The sequence below is a fragment of the Canis lupus genome, chromosome 4, assembly GCF_011100685.1.
Source record: "Canis lupus familiaris isolate Mischka breed German Shepherd chromosome 4, alternate assembly UU_Cfam_GSD_1.0, whole genome shotgun sequence".
Taxonomy (NCBI): domain Eukaryota; kingdom Metazoa; phylum Chordata; class Mammalia; order Carnivora; family Canidae; genus Canis; species Canis lupus.
The window spans coordinates 7,511,870-7,532,355 of record NC_049225.1 but is presented as its reverse complement, the minus strand read 5'-3'; the positions used below and the strand labels follow the sequence as shown (position 1 = coordinate 7,532,355).

Below are 20,486 nucleotides of genomic sequence, written 5' to 3'. Positions count from 1 at the left end.
GTAATGAAAAAACAAATCAAATGAAGGTTCAGTAAGAAAGGAATCCCAGTGAGAACTGTCATATACGTATATAAGTAGAACAACATTTTGTGTCCGTGAAAGTAACTTTGGCTATAAAATTATAGTTATTTCTGTAGTTTTGACTGTCTTGCAAAGAAAACATCTGCTAAATATACAATAAACCATAAAGAATTTTAAGAGCCATTGAAGAGTTCCTGCTGTAATTCTAACTCACAATCAATCTCTTGTCACGCTGGAAGCCTCAGGACTGCCTTCTCCCAAGGCCGGGGAGACACTGGATCCATTTTTATAGCTTTCTTATTTTATCCAAAGAGAAACTACTTCTCACTCATGAAATCAGAGCACTTAATCTTACTACCAGCAAACGGAGCCTCAAAACCTGACAGATTTATCAGACATCACCGATTTCTTAAAGGCAGCAACCCATAACACTATTCACTTTCATTATCAAGCCATAAAATAGAGCCTTTAATCAAAATGTATAGCAGACTATAAGTAAAATAAGGCAAAATTATATTCATTTCCCTCGAACAGGAAAGTGATAAAAGCCGTCTTATCCACATTACCTAATGACAACACACAATTCAAAAAAGGTAGGAAGCCCCCTGCCCAGGTGATCTAAGCAGACTGCAGGAAGCACCTCACTGCACATTAGGATAAATTTAGAGTTGAAGAGAGTCAACTACCACGATATTCTGAATGTTGTCAAACTGGACTAAGTGCTATTGGGTGAGTGGGGAGGATGTTAAAGGAAGCATTTGTTCACAATCTGACTCAACAAGCTACGGATAGTGATGGACTCCACAGCATAGTGGACAGCCCATAGGCCTGGGCTCCTATCATAGCCGAAGACATTCGACTGTACAAGTGAAGACAATGATTCTTATCCTGGATGTGGGAATGTGAGATGCCATGCACAAGCTACTTTATAGCTCCTATCACAAATTTTATTGAGCTAATTCTTCAGTAGGGTCAAGTAGAGAAACATTTCCTTTCATCTAGAGACTGAGGAATAAATGTTTCTGATCAACTCAACTCTCCAAATAAATGAGATCCCATATCTACTGCAAATAGACTGTCATCTAGAAAAAATATGAAGTGCAATAAAAATGCCTAATATTATTTCATTATAAACACTAATTGTTCCTGAGTGACTCGGAAGACATTTTGGATATTAAAGCACACTCAGGAAATGCAGCACTAGCAATATCACCATGGATGCTGGTGATCTCAGCGATTGTCAGGATCCATACCGATCCTCTAACGAGCCAACCCCATCCTAGATATGCTGGTCTGACGTCTCTTTTGCCATTAGAGGATGATTTCGACTCTCTCCAGTTACCTGGCTCTAGCCTTAACGGGAGTCCAGCAGAGATGCAGCGGTATGGTTAGCGCTAGTGCATGTGACCCCTACATCCCATGGGCCTGAACGCCCATCCATCCCGGCTTCCACAGCCTCCCCTGCACCCAGAGACTGCCACACTGTCCTCCACATCCTTGCAGCTCATTCTGTCCGCCCGTGCCCTGCTCCTCTACCTGCCACTCACAACAGGCCTCTGCCAGCACCATGTGTCAACATCATCTGGCCACTGCATCTTGGGCTGCCGAAGCCTCCAAGTCCCATGGCCGCTCCTGAAGCCTGTCTCAGTCTAAGCCTGTCTCAGTCTGCCCTGGCATCCCTAGTGGGAAACTCCTTTCCCTCCTCACGTCCACCCTTTTGGGAGGAGGCCCAGAGCAAAGCTGTGTGAGGCCCTGCAGTTTGGGCTGGTATGGCTTCATGCCCATTAAGCAGAGTGCTCACCAGATTGGCACAATTTCTCTATGTGATTCCAGAGTCTTCTGGACTTGATATTCCTAGGGGGCTCTCATTCAGGCAAAGACCAACACGCAGAGAACTGGACTTCCTCAGGCCTACTTTGCTGGCTGGAGTGCTGTCCATATCACATCTTTCTTCCCAGACACTGGACAAACCAGGCAGAGTCTAGACCCTGACTGTGAACTGGATCTGTGTTCCCTCCAAGAAGCCCCTAGGCCCATAAAAATTATGGTATGTGGTACCAATAGATCTCAAAACCCCCAAGTATTCACAACAGCCACCAGAGCTCTGCTGCAGTGAAAATGTCCTGGGGCACACACATAGCATCGCATGGGCTTCACACACATTTACTGTAAGGAGCCCACAAAGTGGAACTGTCTTTAGGGACTTGGAACAAATAATTGGAGTTTGCTTGCTACAATGACTGTCATTCCACTAAAGCAATAACAGAATGAAACACTGTGAAGAGACTTCTCTGACTTGAATCTCTTACAAACCTCATGAAAACACTCGACCATCACTCCTCTTGTGTGGTATCACAGAACTAGCAGTTCTCAGAACTGCGGTTAATCAGTTAATCAGGGCATAAAACAAAGAGGAGACCCCAGCTACCAAGTACTAAAATTCCCAATTGTCTTAGAACCAGGTTTGCATCCAAGCCTCCAGACCTCGGGCCGCCCCCCAAACTCTCACCCTTCCCACTGCCCTTGACTTAACTGCTCTGAACTACAGCCAGTCTCATGGTCCTGGCGGGAGTTCGGCTGATTCCAGAGCATCATCAGTACTGTTAGAAACCAGAAATACTTGCTTGTAGAAACTGCATACGGCTTCAGTGCTGAAAGCTGGACTTACAGACAGGCTGCCCAGACAGACAACCAGCACAGTAGGTTTCCTTTGCTTCCTAAGACAGGATAACAACTGACTGCTCTTATTCCCAAGGGCAGAAGTCTTGTTCTCATTGACAAGGAAATTTAAATTTACTTTTTTTTTTTTTTTTTTAGTTTTTTTTAATTTATTTATGATAGGCACACAGTGAGAGAGAGAGAGAGGCAGAGACACAGGCAGAGGGAGAAGCAGGCTCCATGCACCGGGAGCCCGACGTGGGAATCCAGGATCGCGCCCTGGGCCAAAGGCAGGCGCTAAACCGCTGCGCCACCCAGGGATCCCAAGGAAATTTAAATTTAAATGAAGGTGACAAAACCCACAAAGCCTCAAAAATGTCTTGCAAATAGACTGGAGTGTGCTGGGAAGCCCTTCTTTCCGTGCTTTCTCAGGACTCCTACTCCTGGCAAGCATGCAGTCTCATTTATTTAGATCATTTCTTTAGACTCCTATGACTTCACCTGAAGCAAGCCTGGTATGTATGCATATATAGCTAGAGTGAGGGGACAAGAGGGAAGTCAGCCTGAAAACAAATCAATCATTCTGCCAAAGATGTCATGATATTCTAAGACAGTGAGCGGCCATAATTTGAAAGTTTTTTTACACTGACCTATATAATTTTATGAAGTCATCTGTTCTATAAATTAGGATTGTCTCTTAAAACAGGAAAAATGGGATTTGAGAGGTTGAGAGGTGAATTTATGTAAAGTAACAAAAGTTTCAGAGTCTCACTTAATAATTACTTCCTTTATCATTCTCCATTGAGGGGAGTTTTTCTGCTCAAAACATCTTAACGAATGTAAAGAATGGAACATGTATGTGATCTAAACTTCTGCTGAACCTCCTGCTTATGAACCAGTGTCGTGAACACAGCGATGCACTCAATGACTGTGCTGGACCCAGTTTGTGAGCTACAAACCCCAGGGAAGCAGCACATGACCATGTATCCCTTCAGTACTTTTCAAGATTAACCCTCCCCCGCCCCCCGCCCAAGAACAGTGCCCTAGAAGTGACCCATCGCACTCCTGTGCAGATTTACTATTAAGAAGGTGAATAAAAAGAGCACTACCTAGAATAAATTCTCAAACACTCTAGCAGGTTAGTGGCAACTTTTAATGAACCTTTAAAAACTCGGATGTTAAAAAAAAGAAACAGCCGTCCAATCTAAAGGATGCATATAAATAGTATCTCTTCCTCATGTCATATAGGAATCAGACACCATCAAGAGGTCAGGGTAAGTGACAACGTCACACTGTACACCATTAGAAAGTATACCAAAGTCAAACAAATACAACTGCCAAAGAAAAACCACACGAAATTCAACCAGAGTAAATGATGCATCGGTCTGCTTAAAAGCAGAGCTTGATTTTGAAAGCATGAAGTTTTACATCAGACTACAAAAAGGTATTCATTTAAAAGCAGTTAAACTCTTCATTAACAACAAAAAAATTGCCCAGTATAGCTTCTGGACCTATTCTGCTGAGCAGACATCCCCAGTACTTGCTTCATTTTGTGAGGAGAGGGTCAACTCTAGTTGCTGTGATGTCTCTCAGGGCCTTGAGGACTTTGGGATTCACGCCTGTGGAACATGGGCCATCTGTGGGAGTTTCCACAGCATCCCAAGGGTACAAGCTACCTCATCCACCAAGTACAGCCAAGCAAGCATAGTGATATATTTTGTGCAGTGTTAATTTCTTAGACAAAATTACCATTTCATCACTTTTGGAATTCTAGCCATCTGAGTATCAAATACACCATCAATATACCACATTGATGTTATTGGGTCAACCAAGAAATACCTCCTATTCTCTCTAAAACAGGCAAAAAAAATTTCTTTAGAAAATTCTGGAATAGACATTATTTTTTTAGTTTTTTTACAGCATGCATTTTAAAAAAAATCCACTCATTTGAAATCTATTGCATACACTGGGATGCTGACCTCTTAGTTTCCCACTACAAGTTATCTCACATCTGACACTTGAAAGATCTCTTCCTGTCTTCTGGGCCACTGTTCCTATCCTGTCCATCATTAATTAATTCTGGGACGATGTCAACGGCCCATAATTGAACTCCAGCCCATCATCAGTCTTTATCTTCACCAGCCTGTCTCATTCCCTTCCAGCAGGATAATCTTTAATATAATACAGCTCTGATCCTGTCTTGTCCTACCAAAAAGCTTCAGTGGCTCCCTACTGCCTCCTAAATCACGTGCAAACTCCTTAGCCTAGCTTTCAAGGTCTATATATGCTCTAGCTTTTTTTTTTTTTTTTTTTTTTTTTTTTAACTACACCCTCCTGAGATGTGCCCCTGGCTTATAAAGAAACTCATCAGAGTTCCTAAAGCAGCCAACTCCTTCCAATCCCCTCCTGGAATTCTACGTAAATTCCAGTTACAATGCCACCTCCTTCAGGAGATGTACCGTCAAATGTTCTTTCTTCTTTTCCCAAGGCACTCACTGCATTTAAACTTCCCCAAGGTCCATTCCCATATCTGCCCTGCAGAGGTCTTGGTCTTACTTTCCCTCCAGGGGGGAAGGGACTACTTCTCTATATCAGTGTCCCCAATGCACAATGTGCACTTCCATCTGTTAGCATGAATGCCTCACACAGTGGACAAGAATAAATGTTAGTTTGGGGAAAGGTCCAATGTGAGTTTGTTAAACCCTGGAAAAAATACCACTGCTCTCTAAGAATCATGAATCAGCTGTGCTCTTGTGAGGATACAAGACACAGGACACACCAGAGCCTTGGTAAAAAACCATACAGGTCACGACTCAGCAGGAGGAGAACTACACTAGAAAGCCATTGTGTTTCTTAGGAACAACCAGAGGAGGGGAAACATGCTTTGAGGCATTAAAAATAAATGATCTTAAAAGAAAGATGGATGGGAAGAATCCAAAACATTCAGAAACACAGACACCTGCTGCTGCCCAAACGTAGAGCCCCACACACCATACACACCCCTTGTTCATCAAGCTTGAGAAGCTGCTCCGAGACTTTGGGTGAACTGGAAGCCTGTCTCAGGCACTGAATGCTCAGCTCTGGAATGACGTACTCCAGAACTTCTTTGAGAGGTAGTCCCCGCGCGGTTCCATGCCTGGCAGTGGAGGGTATGGCATCTTCTAGAATTGCTCCTCGTAGGGTGGTAAGCTGCAGGGGCAGAACAGAAGACTTCAGAACATCACAGAAGAGTTTGTGTTTATGCTCGGGGACTTCTTGAAAGCATACTTTCTTAGTTGCCTTCCTCGCAGGTTAAGTCTCTTTTCTGAGGGGGGCAAAAGTGACATCAGCTCTCAACTGGTAGAAGCAAAATCAACACGCCCAGAGTCTTTAGATGACAAAAGTGCATAGGGCTCAGGGAGAAGGCAAGAGGGGGCTGAATCAGTGCCTGGAGGAGGATGGGAGCCAGGCAGAACCCTGATGTTCCTGCAGTTCTCAGGCCAACCAGAGGAGGACGCTGAGGAGAAGTTGGATGTCATGGGGCTGGGCCTGGCCCCAGGCACCTTCTCCCTAGCCCTCCCTTCTCTTTTCCTACTGCCCTGTTGTTCCACATTGACTTTTGTTCCATTCCTTTCTCTTCTCCTATTTAACTTTCCACTGCTGATGAGTCCTGAAGCTGAATGGGGACATCCAGTGACACCCAGGGGCAGGGTGATTCAGGGCTCAGGAGATTTCTTACTATTGAATTTTGCCTCATGACTTGTGATAGGTCCTCAAATGTGTAATGAATGCCTGGGACTGCCATCCAGAGAGGAAATCCCAGCACTGCAAGTCAAGAGACCTCACTCTGACTCTACCCACTCTGACTCTGGGAAGAGGACTGATAGTGGTCTACAGAGTCAGGGTGACGGTTGTAGCAATGATGTCTGCCGTGTGCGTGACGCTCTAGAACACCACTGCCCAGCAGTTTTGTGCAATGATGAGAATGCTCTCCACTCTCACTGGTTGATACAGGAGCCACTGGCTCCAGGTGGTTACTGGGCACTGGACATGTGACCATCATGACTGAGGAGCTGTATTTTTAATTTCCTTGAATTACTTTAAATAGTCACATGTGGCTAAAAGCTATTTAATTGGACACCACAGGCCTGTGACTTAAAACATGTCACTGCCAGAGAGGAGCTTTATCTCCCATTTATTCAGCATAGAGCCCAAATCACTGGAGCACCTGGCAACATACACAGTGGAACACAGGCTCGTGCATACACAGGTCACTAGCAAACAGTTCTCTTCTCTCTCTCTTCTCTCTCTCTCTGATCTGGAAGGAGCCAACCAAAAATATGCACGCTGGAATACTTGCCAGATATATTCCCCTCTAATTACAACAGGTCAAAAGAATAAAACCTTACATGCAGGCCAGATCTCATTCTTTGTCATCAGCATCTCTAACCTATTTGGCTATACACAGTCCATTTGTACAACAATCCCACGTTTTACTCACAGCAAGGCAAGCGAGGCACGAAGCAGGAGCCTCCATGTGATGAAGTGTGCACAGCCATCCTGCTACACTCCCCTCCTCACTGTGGACTGCCTGACTGCCTGCGTTAGATTTTGAAGTGGTTTCTAAGTTCTGACATGAATTGTCCAGTTCATGTATGTTCCCTCTGAGCCTCCAAACCTTGCATTCTTACCATTTTATCCATTCTATCATGTGAGAGGGAAGTAAAATCATTGCCCCTTAACATCTGTGATAGGTTTTCAAATTTTTATTTGGAAAAAATACTATAAGCTTTCTCTATGATCTTAAATACTATAATCATTAATATTATATAGTATCTGAAAGAACCTAATGCAGTAACAGCTCCAGCCTCAGGACCGTAAGGACACAAGGCAGCCATTACCTCACTTGTCCTGAAGGCTACTCGGTAGTTGAACTGGGACCCCTCTTTCTCCTTGGCGTCTTCCACCTTCTCCCTCCGGATGCTGACTGCCACGGGGCCAAGGTTTTCATCTATTCCAAAGTAGTTCTGGTGCTCTGTAACAGGAGAGAGTGGTGGCATCAAAAGAAAGGAACAAAAGACCAGATGGGTATTTCTCGACCTGTGTGTCAAATCTCTGAAAAAATATCGCAGGGGTCTGGGTACACAATCCCCTGTGTGTGATCACAGTGTTTTGTTTCCGAATCAGATGTGCTCGTATGTCTCATCTTCCATTACTTCCTCTTCCCATTCTGCTTGTTCCTAGCTCACAAGCAGCAAGGACCCTTCCGCCACCCCACCCCCACCCCCAGCCATGATTTTGGCATCACACAAACAGCATCCCCAGAAAGAGTGTGCTGCCATTCCTAGAAACTGTTGAAAGAGGAAACTACTCGAAGACCATGACTGAACAGTTCCCCTCCAGCTGGGAAGGTCATCCTCTCTGAATGAGTGTGGGCACTTGGACTAGCCAGGTAATCTTAGTGCCCAGTGCGGTGGCAAACATCACCCCTGCACTAGGAGATCACTAAAGGACCTAGCCATCTAAAGCGGAATTTAACAACAGACGGAAAAGACACAAAAGGTCATTAGCTGCTAAGATCAAACTGTATCTACTAACTCTAACTTGGTTTACTGTTATCAGCTAATCATGTCTTTCACAAAACAAACAAACACCCATTGGCCCTGCAGGGTTTCTAATCTGTACAGTCTCACTGCAATAACATATTTTGGGGGCCTTCTTTTCCATCTAGCATAGGAATCCCCCAGTATACTGCTCTAAGGGATGGCGATTTCATGGTGGGGTCATAATCCAAGACAAATTCCTATTCTTGAAGCCAATATATGAGCCTGAACTCTGCCAATGGCAGGAAACTCATACTTTGTGAGTAATCACTCTGGACACTGTCTGCTGAAAGAAGTCCAAACACTTCATTGTGACCGGATTTTTTTTTTTTAAGATTTTATTTATTTATTTGAGAAAACAAGCAGGGGAGAGAGGCAAAAGGAGAAGCAGACTCCCCACCGAGCAGGGAGTTGGATGGAGGGCTAGATTGCAGGATCCCTGGCTCACAACGTGAGCTGAAGGCAGACTCATAGCTGACTGAGCCACCCAGGTGCCATGCAACCAAACTTTTCAAGTATTGTCTTCTAATAGGGCCCGACTTAACACAACACTCTGATGTGGTCTGAACCCATACAAAATAGAGGGATCAATTACCCCAATGTTTATTCATGCAGCTTACCTATTCTTGGTAGCCCCATCATACCATCAATCCATGTGGAACAGGTGGTAAACACAAACCCCCAGGTGGTGTTCATTTATCTCTTAAAGAACTGCTGCCAGGTCAGTTCCCCAAGGTGTATACAAGTAATTTTTTCACCCTCTATGCAGAACCAGGCTCATCCCTTCTGACTGTCACCCTAAAGCTTTTGGCCCATCTTTCCTGACTCTTCATTTTTTAGTTAAAAAGAAATGTATCAGGTATTTATAAACTTGAAGAAAACTGTAGGTATTCGAAAGCCTTTTAGTTATAACGTTTTCTACTGCATTAATTTTTGAAGGAATAAGAAATGTCATTCAGAAGAAGAAATCAGGGTGAAAATAGTGCCTACCATTGGCCAGGGCAAGCATCACCCAAAGCCAATGAAGACTACCAGCTAGACCTTGAAAAGGCATTTATTTCTTTTCCTCTTTATTTTCATGATCATTTACTCCTTTACCTTTTGCAACCCAATGAGATTAACACTGTCATTATTTCTCTTTATAGAGCGACGGCTACAAGCAGTGAGTGCACTATTTTAGGGGCTGGAGGGTGAGTTATTGACTTGCTATTGTCCTGGAATTACACAGTAGGAAACAGGCCTTTGTTTTTGATGCATAACTCATCCCCTGTGTAAATTATATGCTAGTAACAGCCAGGTTAACTGTTATAATCCAGAACAACTCCAGGGAAACCAAACACACATTGTAAAGAAAATGTATGGGGTTGAGGAGAGCTGATCCAGCAGCAGTTAATCTGAGTTTTAAACAAGAATTTAAAAATATTCATTGTGAACAGAGACTAGAAGTTAATTGTCTACTTCAGACAACTAGGTATATTATCATTTTGTTAAAGTTGGCATTATTGACTATTAGACCCATGGGCATTATAGTAGATCCTGTGGAAAATGCATCCTTACACTTAAATCAGTTTAGGATTTTCTTAGTTGCAGTTAGTAACTGTCCTGACAAGAACTTTCCTCTTTGTCTAGTTTTTCATAAGGCAAATGCATTAAGAAAAATATTCAGAAAGTGCACTAAAACCTAACCAGTCATCATCATGAAAAAACTTCCTTCCTAGAACCCACTTTGACAGGTTACTTGCAAAAATTCTCAAATCAATTCCCTATTAGGCATTTGAGGAATCCTGCTGAAGTGAATAAAATCCTGCTTCAACTTATTTTAGAGAGAAAAAAGAATGACTAAATAAAACCCCTTCTTGTGGTGAAATTGAGAGTCCAGATTAAGGGAATCAAATCACTAATTCTAACAGCTGACAACTAAAAATCACATGGTGTGTGCTGCTCTCATACTCAGCAGAAGCTGCAGGCACAACAGACCAGGGCAGCCAGGGTCTCATGGCAGGGGTAGGGGCAGGCTGCAGGGGAACACCTGGAAAGTTTCTGGGCTGGGGGAGCTATCCTGCATCTTGATGGTGCTAGTGGCAATGCATCATATTCATTTTTCAAAATTCTTAGAACTCTACACTTAAAAAAGGGTGAGTTTCACCATAGGTAAAGTATACCTTTATTTTTTAAAATTAGGGAAGAAAAGAAGGTGGATGAGAGAAAAGCTAGTGGGTCTGGCCAGTGGATGGGTCTCTGACAAGACAGGAGTCATGAATGCTCCCCCAGCCTGTACACCATCTCTCCAGCCCTGCATACCTGCTCCTCAAGTGTTCGCTTTCTCCCCCTCCCCCTTCTCTCCCACCCCACAGCCCTGGCAGGCCTGTCTGCCATGCTGGGCACTCTTGGCTCTGGGGGTGTCCTTTCTGAGTGAGCCACCTCCGGCCTCTCTTATCCCAAGTCTCCACTGTCAGCCCATGACTGTCTGTTCTGACTCTGTCTCTGTTTTTTTGACGTATCTGTCTGAATGTCTGTCCATCTGTTTGTCCTTCCAGCCACCCACCCACCTTCTCCTGGAAGTTCCTCAGCGACATCACCCCAACTCTCTACAGACTCCTCTCCCGTAACTCCTCTAACCCACACGTTTGCCCCCTCGACCTGGCACATCCTTCACTTTTCATTCTAACACATCCTTTAAGACCCAACCCAAGGATCACTTCCACTGCAAATAATCGCCTCACCTCCAGATGAGGCTGAGTCCTTCAACTTTTAGGTCTTCAAGGCCTGATACAATAGGCCCTAATAAATGATAAGTACTTAACAAATTGTACTTGAATTAAGGAACTAAAGTAGCCTCCCTTGGTAATGCTCAAAAATACTGGTCTTACTGAACTTCAACCAAGACTATAAAAGTTAAACAAGGAGGGACACCGGGGTAACTCAGCAGCTGAGCATCTGCCTTTGGCTCAGGTGGTGATCCCCGGGGTCCTAGGATCAAGTCCCACATGGGACTCCCTGCAGGGAGCCTACCTCTTCCTCTGACTGTCTCTGCCTCTCTATTTGTGTCTCTCATGAATAAGTAAATAAAATCTTAAAAAAAAAAAATTAAAACAAGGAGGCAGCTCATTTCATGCTGGTGAGTGGAGAAGGCAGCATGAAAGGTCTTGGGACCAGAAATGTAGCAGGTCCTGCCCTCAGGAGAGGGGCAATATAGTTTCTTGAAATATTTACACCAATTACAACTCACATGTTGAATCAGTGTCCTAATGCTGCTATAACAAATTGCCACAAGCATGGAGGCTCGAAGCAACACTCACTAATGGTCTCAGCTCTGGAGGTCAGAAAGCCAAAACCCATTTCAATGGGCCACAGTCAAGATGATGGATGGGATGCATTCCCTCAGGAGGCTCTGTTTCCTCGCCTCTTCCAGCTTGTAGAGCTATATTCCTTGAATTCCTTGGTTCACATGGCCCCTTCTTCTATCTTCAAGTCCAGCCCCAGATCCTGCTTCAGGGGCCACACTGCATTCTGCTCTGTCAGACTTGCCTCCGCCTACCTCTTACACGGACACTTAGGATGACATTCAGATTCCACCCAGAGAATCCAGCACAGTCTCTTGGTCTCAAGATTCTTAACTTTACCACATCTGGAAAGCTGCTTTTGACATATAAGGTAAGATTCACAGGCTCTGGTGATTAGGACCTGGGTATCTCTGGGGGCCAGTATTCAGCCCACCACACACACTTCATTCATTCACGCAAATACAGAGCATGGGCTAGGTCTGAGTTATACACCAGACACTGATAAATATGAGGGAAACAACATCGAGCACAACATCGAGCATCGATTTTGCTTCACAAAATCTTAGTCAGTGGGGCTAGCACTCATCGGAAACAGATTCTAAGTTCTATGACACGAATAAGCATGAAGTACCCTGGAAGCACCGCCAATATCCTCTATGGATAGAACCAACAATCCAGAAGAAAAATGCCACACACGCAGTCAAAGTAAATGTCACAAGGCCCATCTAGCCTATTTTAACATATTCATATGCACATAATTTTAAAAAGCTACTCTCCTTCTTGTTCTCCATTTTTCATCATTCTTAATTCCATTCCTACAAAACACTTCGAATTCTATTACAGACTGAGTATTCTAACCCACAACCGCAATGTGTCGCCTCCACCTTTTAAGGCTTGCACTTGGCTTTAGTGATGCTTTGTAGCCCTCTATCATTCATTCACATCTTTGTTTGGATTTAGCCCAAGGTCCTTGATGTTTTAGGATAATGTAAATAGTATCTTTCAAAAAGTTTCCATTTCTATTTGTATATTTCTAGTATATAGATAGTTCAGATCTGAGATTTGATTATTTCTCCTTTCTGTTTGATCAGTTTCTGTGGGTTCCCCCCCCCCAACCTATTCTGAAGCCATGATTTTGGTGCTTGGAACTGACCCTTTTATCATTATAAAATACCTCTCTTCATCTATAGTGACCCACCTTGTTTTACAGGCCACTTCATGTTGCCCTGACTGGGGGGACCCAGCTGTTCTATCGGGGAAATCCCCAGGTCTCAGTACAGGGGTGTCTTTTTCTCTTGAGCCCATCCATGGCTCCTTGAAAGTTCTCCCATTTTCCTGTATGGAGGTATTTAGCCCAAATAAAGACACAGGGCTGGGCATCTCACTGTTTTGATTTTCACTTACTCCCTAGTCTTGAGGTTGAGTGCCCTTGTCCTGTCTTTAGCTGTGCTGTTATTCAACTTCCCCAGAATAAATCTTCAATCCACATCCCCACCCCACCCCCAGCCGGGTGGGGCTGAGCAGTCAAGGGACTACAAGGGACAGGAAAGAAAACCCAGCTTTTTAAACATATTTAATTAGTTCCCTACTCTCACTCCTGCCCCAGCTCTTCTTCAGATGAACCTGGTTCTGTAGTGGATGAACTGGCTTCCTGATGGCTGGTCTCTGCCACACACACACACCCCCCCATGCTGGAGGGGTGGTGTTTTCCAATCTGCAAAACTGGTCTAGCTCTTCCATCTGCTTTGGTGTATCTAGTCTTCCACTGCTTCTCTCTAGTTCTCTCCTTTGTGGCTTTATGCCCTTTGTTATTCCTTCAGGATCATTCTTAGTGATGTTTTAGAAGGAGAGAAAACACGTGTCTCCAATTTGCCACACCAAACTAGCAGTTCCAAACTTATGTACTCTTAAATACCTGTGATTCTAGTAAGCCTGATTACTGATTTCTGAATTTGGGCTATACTAACATATCCCCTGTTTGAGCCCTGGGTGAATTACATAACCCTTCTTAACCTCAGTGCGAGCTTCCTGCCCCACTCAAACATGTATCATACTTATCACCCTTAAGCAGTAGTCCCTTTACTGCTCAGCCCCACCTAGCTGGGGGTAGGGGGTGTGGATTGAAGATTTGTTCTGGAAAAGTTGAATAACAGCACAGCTAAGGACAGGACAAGGGCACTTAGCCTCAAGACTAGGGAGTAAGTGAAAGTCAAAACAGTGAAATGCCCATTATAAAGGAAGACATAAATATTAGACAAAAAACTAAATCACAAACAAAAAAGGACTGGACATAAAATAAACAGCATCATGGGGCATTTTGACTTTGAGCCCAACAGTGCTATAAAGTTCAAGGGTCAGCCTGAAGGTGATTCACACTTATAATCTCAAAATCCAGACCTATAATCACCTAGACAAGCTAGATCCCATTCATGGTAGTCTTTTAAAGAATGCAGTGGCACATATCCTACTTAATTATTTCTATCAATGGGATCCCTGGGTGGCGCAGCGGTTTGGCGCCTGCCTTTGGCCCAGGGCGCGATCCTGGAGACCCGGGATCGAATCCCACGTCGGGCTCCCGGTGCACGGAGCCCGCTTCTCCCTCTGCCTGTGTCTCTGAGCCTCTCTCTCTCTCTCTCTCTGTGACTATCATGAATAAATAAATAAAATCTTAAAAAAAAAAAAAATTATTTCTATCAAGAAGTATATTTAAAAACAAAAAAAAACCCTGAGTGAATCCGAAATTTGGATATTGCCTTTTTCACCAAAAATGGCAGGCAAATTAGTGAAAGAACTTTTTTAATTTTATGTCTGCCTCCCCACACTTTCATTTTTTCTCTCCCCATTTTACACACTCTTTGAATTCAAGCAGAGAGTTGACGTTCCTGCCACTTAGTCATCACACCTTTGAGCATGCCAGCTCTGAGGCCTCCTAGCTGTTTTCCAGGGGGTCCTTCAATATGCTTTCAGTTTGCCAGGGAATAGACAGCAGGCTACCTGGATATGTCTCGAAAGAAGTCACAATCTCCTGCTGTACAGCGTAATATGCACAGCATACAGCTTCCACGTACCATCAGGGAATGTACTCCCTCCAAAGTCTCCACTGAGGAGCCAAGTTGACCCCTTCAAATGACACCCTTCAGGACAGCTCAGCTTGCTCGTCTGCATCATGTGATACTATCCATCTGAGGGCAGAGGACAATGAGCAAGTCCCCCTCATCCACTGGAAACTATCTTTATCCCAAGCACATGATTTCCATAAAATTGCTTTAAGGGTGCAATCAAATAAAATCCTTCCTTGGCAGAATGGAAACTGTGAAAAGACTAGAAAAGCTGAATGAAAATCCATATATCATGCAAATACAAAGGGCAAAATCAAAAAAATTGGTTAATGAGATTGCAGTGTAGGAAATGAGATTCTGTGCATCTATCTCTGTGGTGCATTTTGTGTAGTTAGGAAAGAAAAAAATCTAACTCAGAAGAGCTTAAAAAAAAAAAAAAAAAAAAAAGGCAGGGCCACTTGCCATCAGGGCCCAAAGGCTATTTCCAGGTACTGCAGTATCTTGGAAGGAACATTTATCAGGTTCATCACTAATGAATTGAATAGATGAGGATCTCAATTCTGCAGGGCCTCCTGAGGTCAGGTATGTAAAAGCAGCACCCAGAGTTCTCTGCCTTACATTCTTAGATGTTAGCCCTACATGGCTCAGCCACCATTATCAAGTCCTCCAAAGTCACGAGAGACTGTGGACTGGGCCCTGCACCCTTCACTCCGTGAATGCACACAGCAGAAGCTTTCCTCCATCATGGAGAAAAGCAGCAGTTTTCTTGCTATTTTTCCATAAAACAGAGTTTAATGTTTCTTCGTTCTTTCAACAGCAAGTGGATCGCTTAATTGTTGGCTCACTGCCTCTCTGGGTTACATCCATGGCTGCAGGTGGCTGTTGCCTAAATTCCCACCTACGATCATCTTCTTTAACCTTTGCCTCTAAACAATCGTGTGTATGCATTTTAGATCAGCTCCCCTGTTCAGAGCTCTCTTAGACTTACAGAGAAAAAGTCAACAAGGGACAATGAGTGGATGGATGGATGGATGAATAGAACAATAGGGCCTGCTTCTACAGATAATAATGAGTCATTAGATAACTTTAAGAAGTTTCAAGCTCCCTGTTCATGTTTCATGGATTAAATTACTGAAATTACTGAATGCATTTTTGCATTTCTGAAGACTCCTTCGACCAAAATTTAACCAAAGTATTAGTTAAGTTTGAGAATGAGGTGTTACAGTGAAAATAACAACATTTAATAAACCTAACATAAATGAACTCATTTCCTTCTCCCTACCTTTGAGGAGGTATCCCCATTTTACAGATAATATTCCTGAAGCTGAGGGGCTAGATGACTTGCTCGGGGTCTTGCAGGGTGACACAGAGGATGCTCACCTTGGTGGGCTGGTCTAGGATTCTCTCATGCAAAGGGTGTTGAGAGTCATGGAAAGTTTGAATTCTAAAAATAAATTAATGCATGGTAAAATGAACACAACTTAAAGATGAGTCAACAAATCTGTCCTGAACATAAGGACAGTATCTTGGGAGATACCGTTGTAGGAAAACCTCGAATAAAAAGGGAAAGACTGGAAAAAAAAGGCAGCCGTCAAAGGCTTCCTTCGATAATCCACAATTTTGAGAGTTATTTACTACAAGAGGAAGAAGAGAACACTAGGAAAGCAAAGAAGAATTCACTGTGGAAAAGCCAAGGAAGGGGCAATCGCCCAGCTTTTTCATTGTATTTCCTAAGTATGGTAAAGAGTGAAATAAATCTTGGAACAAAGACAAGGTAGGTCGGTTTCACTAAGCTTCCAGGTGTTCTAAGACCTTATGTTCCAAAGACTCTGACTTCCAACTTGCTGTACCAAGATGCAAGGAAGTCTAACCACCACATCAGTTACACTGCACCGAAATATTACAGTATCCATTCCTCTACTCCTAGGGAAATAAACAAAACCTTATTTCCTCTTCCTCAAATAATCAATTCCTGATAAACTCTGAGGCCAGAGGGTCCACAGGAGGAAATCTGCAGTTCTCTCCAAGTTCCTAAAACACGGCAACAGGTGGGAGCTGCCAGCCAGAGTTTCCCACTGCCAGCCGTGTGGAACTGATACCATTATAACCCACGAAGCTGGATCTCCCATGCAGCTGGGCAGCTCCTCCCTGCTCAGAGCTGGCTGGGCCTCAATGGGAGCTCTGTTTGTGGAGTTCACACTGGCCAGCCAGAGAGGTGAAGAGCAGAAGCGACTGTGTCCCCTCCAGGAGGAGGACTTTGCATCCCAGAACAGTCCTATTAAATTGGACTCAGTTCACCCAATATGAATTTAATAGTGTCCAACTCCCTATTAATTTCTTCAGTGACTATTTAAAACTGGAAGGGGTGGGGGGAGAAGCCACCAGGCATGAAATTCAAAGCAAATGCAGCCATGCATCACTTAGGCATGGGATTCATTTGATATGTAAAGGTACACAGAGGCCCACAACTGCAACATTTGTGAAATTTTAGTGAATGTGTTTGGAAGGGGTGGCATATTACTTCACCAGACACCTTGCCACAGGGCCCCCTGCCATATGGTTCTACTTTTTCCCTCCTTTTTAACCCTTTTAATCGTTAAAATAAAGTACTGCCCCTTGAAATGTGGCACCAGTGGTACAGACAACAGTTTCTTTCTAGAGAGAAAGGTTTTACACATTTATTTAAGAACCACTTGGGGGAGGAGGAGGCCTGTTTTGTGACAGGCATGGTCATAGGGGATATTTTTATTAGGATCCCATTTTATAGATGAGTAACTGAGGCACAAAGGAGTTGAAGGACTTGTCTAAAGCTGAGTTGGGATGTGAACCCAGGAGCCTGGCTTCAGAAAGGTCTGGGCTCCTCACATTAAGTTGTGTTGCCCTGCCCACCAGTCACAGGCCTCCGACCACAATTTGAACACATGTGTGCTTCTCTCTATTAGCAAAAAGGTAATCTCCAGTCATTAAACAGGAAGCTGGTATCGAGACAGGTGGGAGGGTTCACTACACACGTTCTGGGAGAACCCATTCCTTTTATTTGTTCATTGAGCCGATGTATGCACAAATATTATTCTTCTGTTAAAATACTAATGACAAAAATGGCCACTGGAGAAAACACAGAGCCAGTTGGGGGTAGTTAATAAAGACGTGACCTTGAAGATTCTTAGGGAAAAGAGGTTCTAGAAAGAACTGTTGGAAGTGCTGCAGATCCAACAGAGGAGTTCATCCCCGGGTGGTGGCAATGGCCCAGCCCAGGGCTAAGCACAGACATAGGATGGCCTTCAAAGCTTAAAGGTCAGCATCTTGGGGCAGAAATGGACCTTGGAAAGGCCAGTATTGCACCCTACACCATGGGGAGGAGATGGCTTTTGTTGGAGGCCCAGTCCACCTGGAGGCAACTAAAAACTCTTCTCTAAAAAGTTCTGATCTTTCCAAAAAGAATTCTAATCTGCACACACCTCAGAAGTCCTATAAAGCTAAGATGGGAAGGAGAAAATAAAAGTTTTCTCCAGCATATTACTTTTTATAAGAAACAGAAGAGATCACAGGTGAATGATGGAACTATAAACCTCTGAAGCACCAGACAGAAGGGAGACAACCGTTCAAACTAAGATTAGCTTTTCATATATGCTACAAAACCTGCCCTGTAAAAACCAATTCAGCTCCTTTACAGAGGATTTCTAAGATATGTATTTATTTCCTTGGACTTCTAGAAAATCCTAAAAAAAAAAAAAATGAGTTGGGCATAAGCTTTCTTCAGAGTTAGTTCAGCAGAGATGTGGGAGCCAAAGAATCCAGGGTATCCCAAACAGCACCCCACAGCCACCTGGCCTTAACATGCAGATTTTAGGGGAAATTCAAAGGGGAAGTCTGTGCATTTCAATAATGAAGAAGAAAGTGTAAATTCTACAGCCTAATAATTACCCTGCTCTTGTACGTAAGTTTGAGGAAAATATTCCTGGCATTCCAGGGATGTGTATAGAAAGGGCTGATGGCTGCACCATCCCTGGGTGGTGCAGGGGTTTAGCGCCTGCCTTTGGCCCCGGGCGCAATCCTGGAGACCCGGGATCGAATCCCACATTGGGCTCTCGGTGCATGGAGCCTGCTTCTCCCTCTGCCTGTGTCTCTGCCTCTCTCTCTCTCTCTCTGTGACTATCATAAATAAATAAAAAAAAAAAATTTAAAAATGTTTAAAAAAAAAAAAGGGCTGTGGCAAACTGACATTTTGTCAATTTCACTCTACTTGAAACACACTGTGGAGAGGCAGGAATCCTGAAGAGTTTAATGAAGTAACATAAATCTGTAGGTTTGTTACTTTTAAGAACTTTTAAGAACTGCCTATAAGTTCTTTTTCATGTAATTGGAAAGATTCTCATATTAAACATATGAAAATTTTTATGACTTATATTTAAAAATATTTTAAGCAAACTATTTTTAAGTTTTGATTTGTGGAAAAGCTGCAAAGATAGTAGAGTTCTCTCTATATATACTTTTAGCTCACTTTCTTAGTTGTTAATATCATACATTTCTTTGGTAAGTTCACTCTATTAATGAACCAGTATTGACACTATTATTGATCAAGTCCATCTTTTATTCAGTTTTCTGCTTTATTAGTGTCCTTTCTCTTCCAGGATCCCATCCAGAGCACCCCATTACAGGTACTCGTCATGTCTCTTACAGGCTCTCCTAGACTGTGACAGTTTCCCATACTCTCCTAGTTCTGGATGACCTTGGCAATTTTGATAAGTGGTCAGGATTCTGTAGAATGTCCCTCCTCAGGGGTTTAATGTATTTCCCTAATCAGACTGAGGTTGTGGCTTTGGAGGAAGACCCAAGAAATGCCATTCCCATCATATCAAGGGGATAAACTAACCGCATGACCTCTCAATGTTGATGTTGACCTTCAGGCCCTGGCTGGGGAGGTGCTTTCCAGACTTCTCCACTGCAATCTTTCCCCTCTCCATGCGCTAGCCCTTAGAAGGGAGTCACTAAGCACAGTCCACATGCAAGTAGAGAAGGACAATTTTTATATTTTTTCAAACTTCATGAAATTAAAACCTTTTTTATAATTTACTTTTTTAAAATAAAGATTTGTTTGTTAAAATGAACACCAATATATTTGACAGGAGGTGTTTTGCAGCTGTACTTCATCTAGGAGAGTAAGAAATAGATGTCCCTTTATCACTGTGCTTCTATCAAGTTGATGGGTTTTTCTCTGAAATAAAGCAAATACCATCATTAGCTCTTCTGCCCAGATCATGGTTGGCAAATACCTGGCGTCTACTCGTGCACCCAAGGCAGATAATGATAATTGATAATGGCTTGTAAAATGCTGATGTAGCTCTACACATAATAACACAGAAGGATGATGATCATCCAAAGCAAGTTCTACAGACACAGCAATAGAAGGTTCCATTTACATAAATTTATTTGCATCAGAAAAAGCCTACAAGGATAAAGAGGAAACTGTTCATGGTGATTATCTCTTAGGGACTAGGATTTTACTTCTTTCGCTTTTGCTTCTTTATTTTCCTAAAATGATCATGTAATACTTCTATGCCACATAAAAATTCTAGACCAAAAAAAGGTATATATTGTCAATTTTAGTCAATTTCCCCCATATGAAGCAGACACATTCCTGTACCTGGGTAAAACAAGGTCCCAAAGGCTCAAACAGCCACGTTTCACTCCAAAGTCACCAAAGAGACCCAGCTTTATCCTATTCTCTATCCATTACTTTTCTTTCATTATCCAAAAAGGACATAGTCTGCCTTCTAGTTACTCCTGTCTATAGCTGTTATGGTCTGTGCAATCTGAAGGTAGAGAACATTTTTTTAATTTATTTATTTTTATTTAAATTCAATTAGCCAACATACAGTACA

General features: G+C 43.1%; 1 protein-coding gene across 9 annotated transcripts in view; it reads right to left on the bottom strand.

Moving 5' to 3' along the window:
* The window catches only part of SIPA1L2 (signal induced proliferation associated 1 like 2), a 213,510-nt gene that overhangs the window by 82,625 nt on the left and 110,399 nt on the right, over positions 1–20,486 (bottom strand). For all 9 annotated transcript variants that reach the window (XM_038533898.1, XM_038533904.1, XM_038533899.1 and 6 more), the window contains 2 exons: positions 7,560–7,693; positions 5,680–5,868 (listed from right to left, as the gene is read on the bottom strand). In XM_038533898.1, the coding sequence (XP_038389826.1) occupies positions 5,680–5,868; positions 7,560–7,693 (323 nt within the window). The remainder of the gene's footprint in view (positions 1–5,679; positions 5,869–7,559; positions 7,694–20,486) is intronic.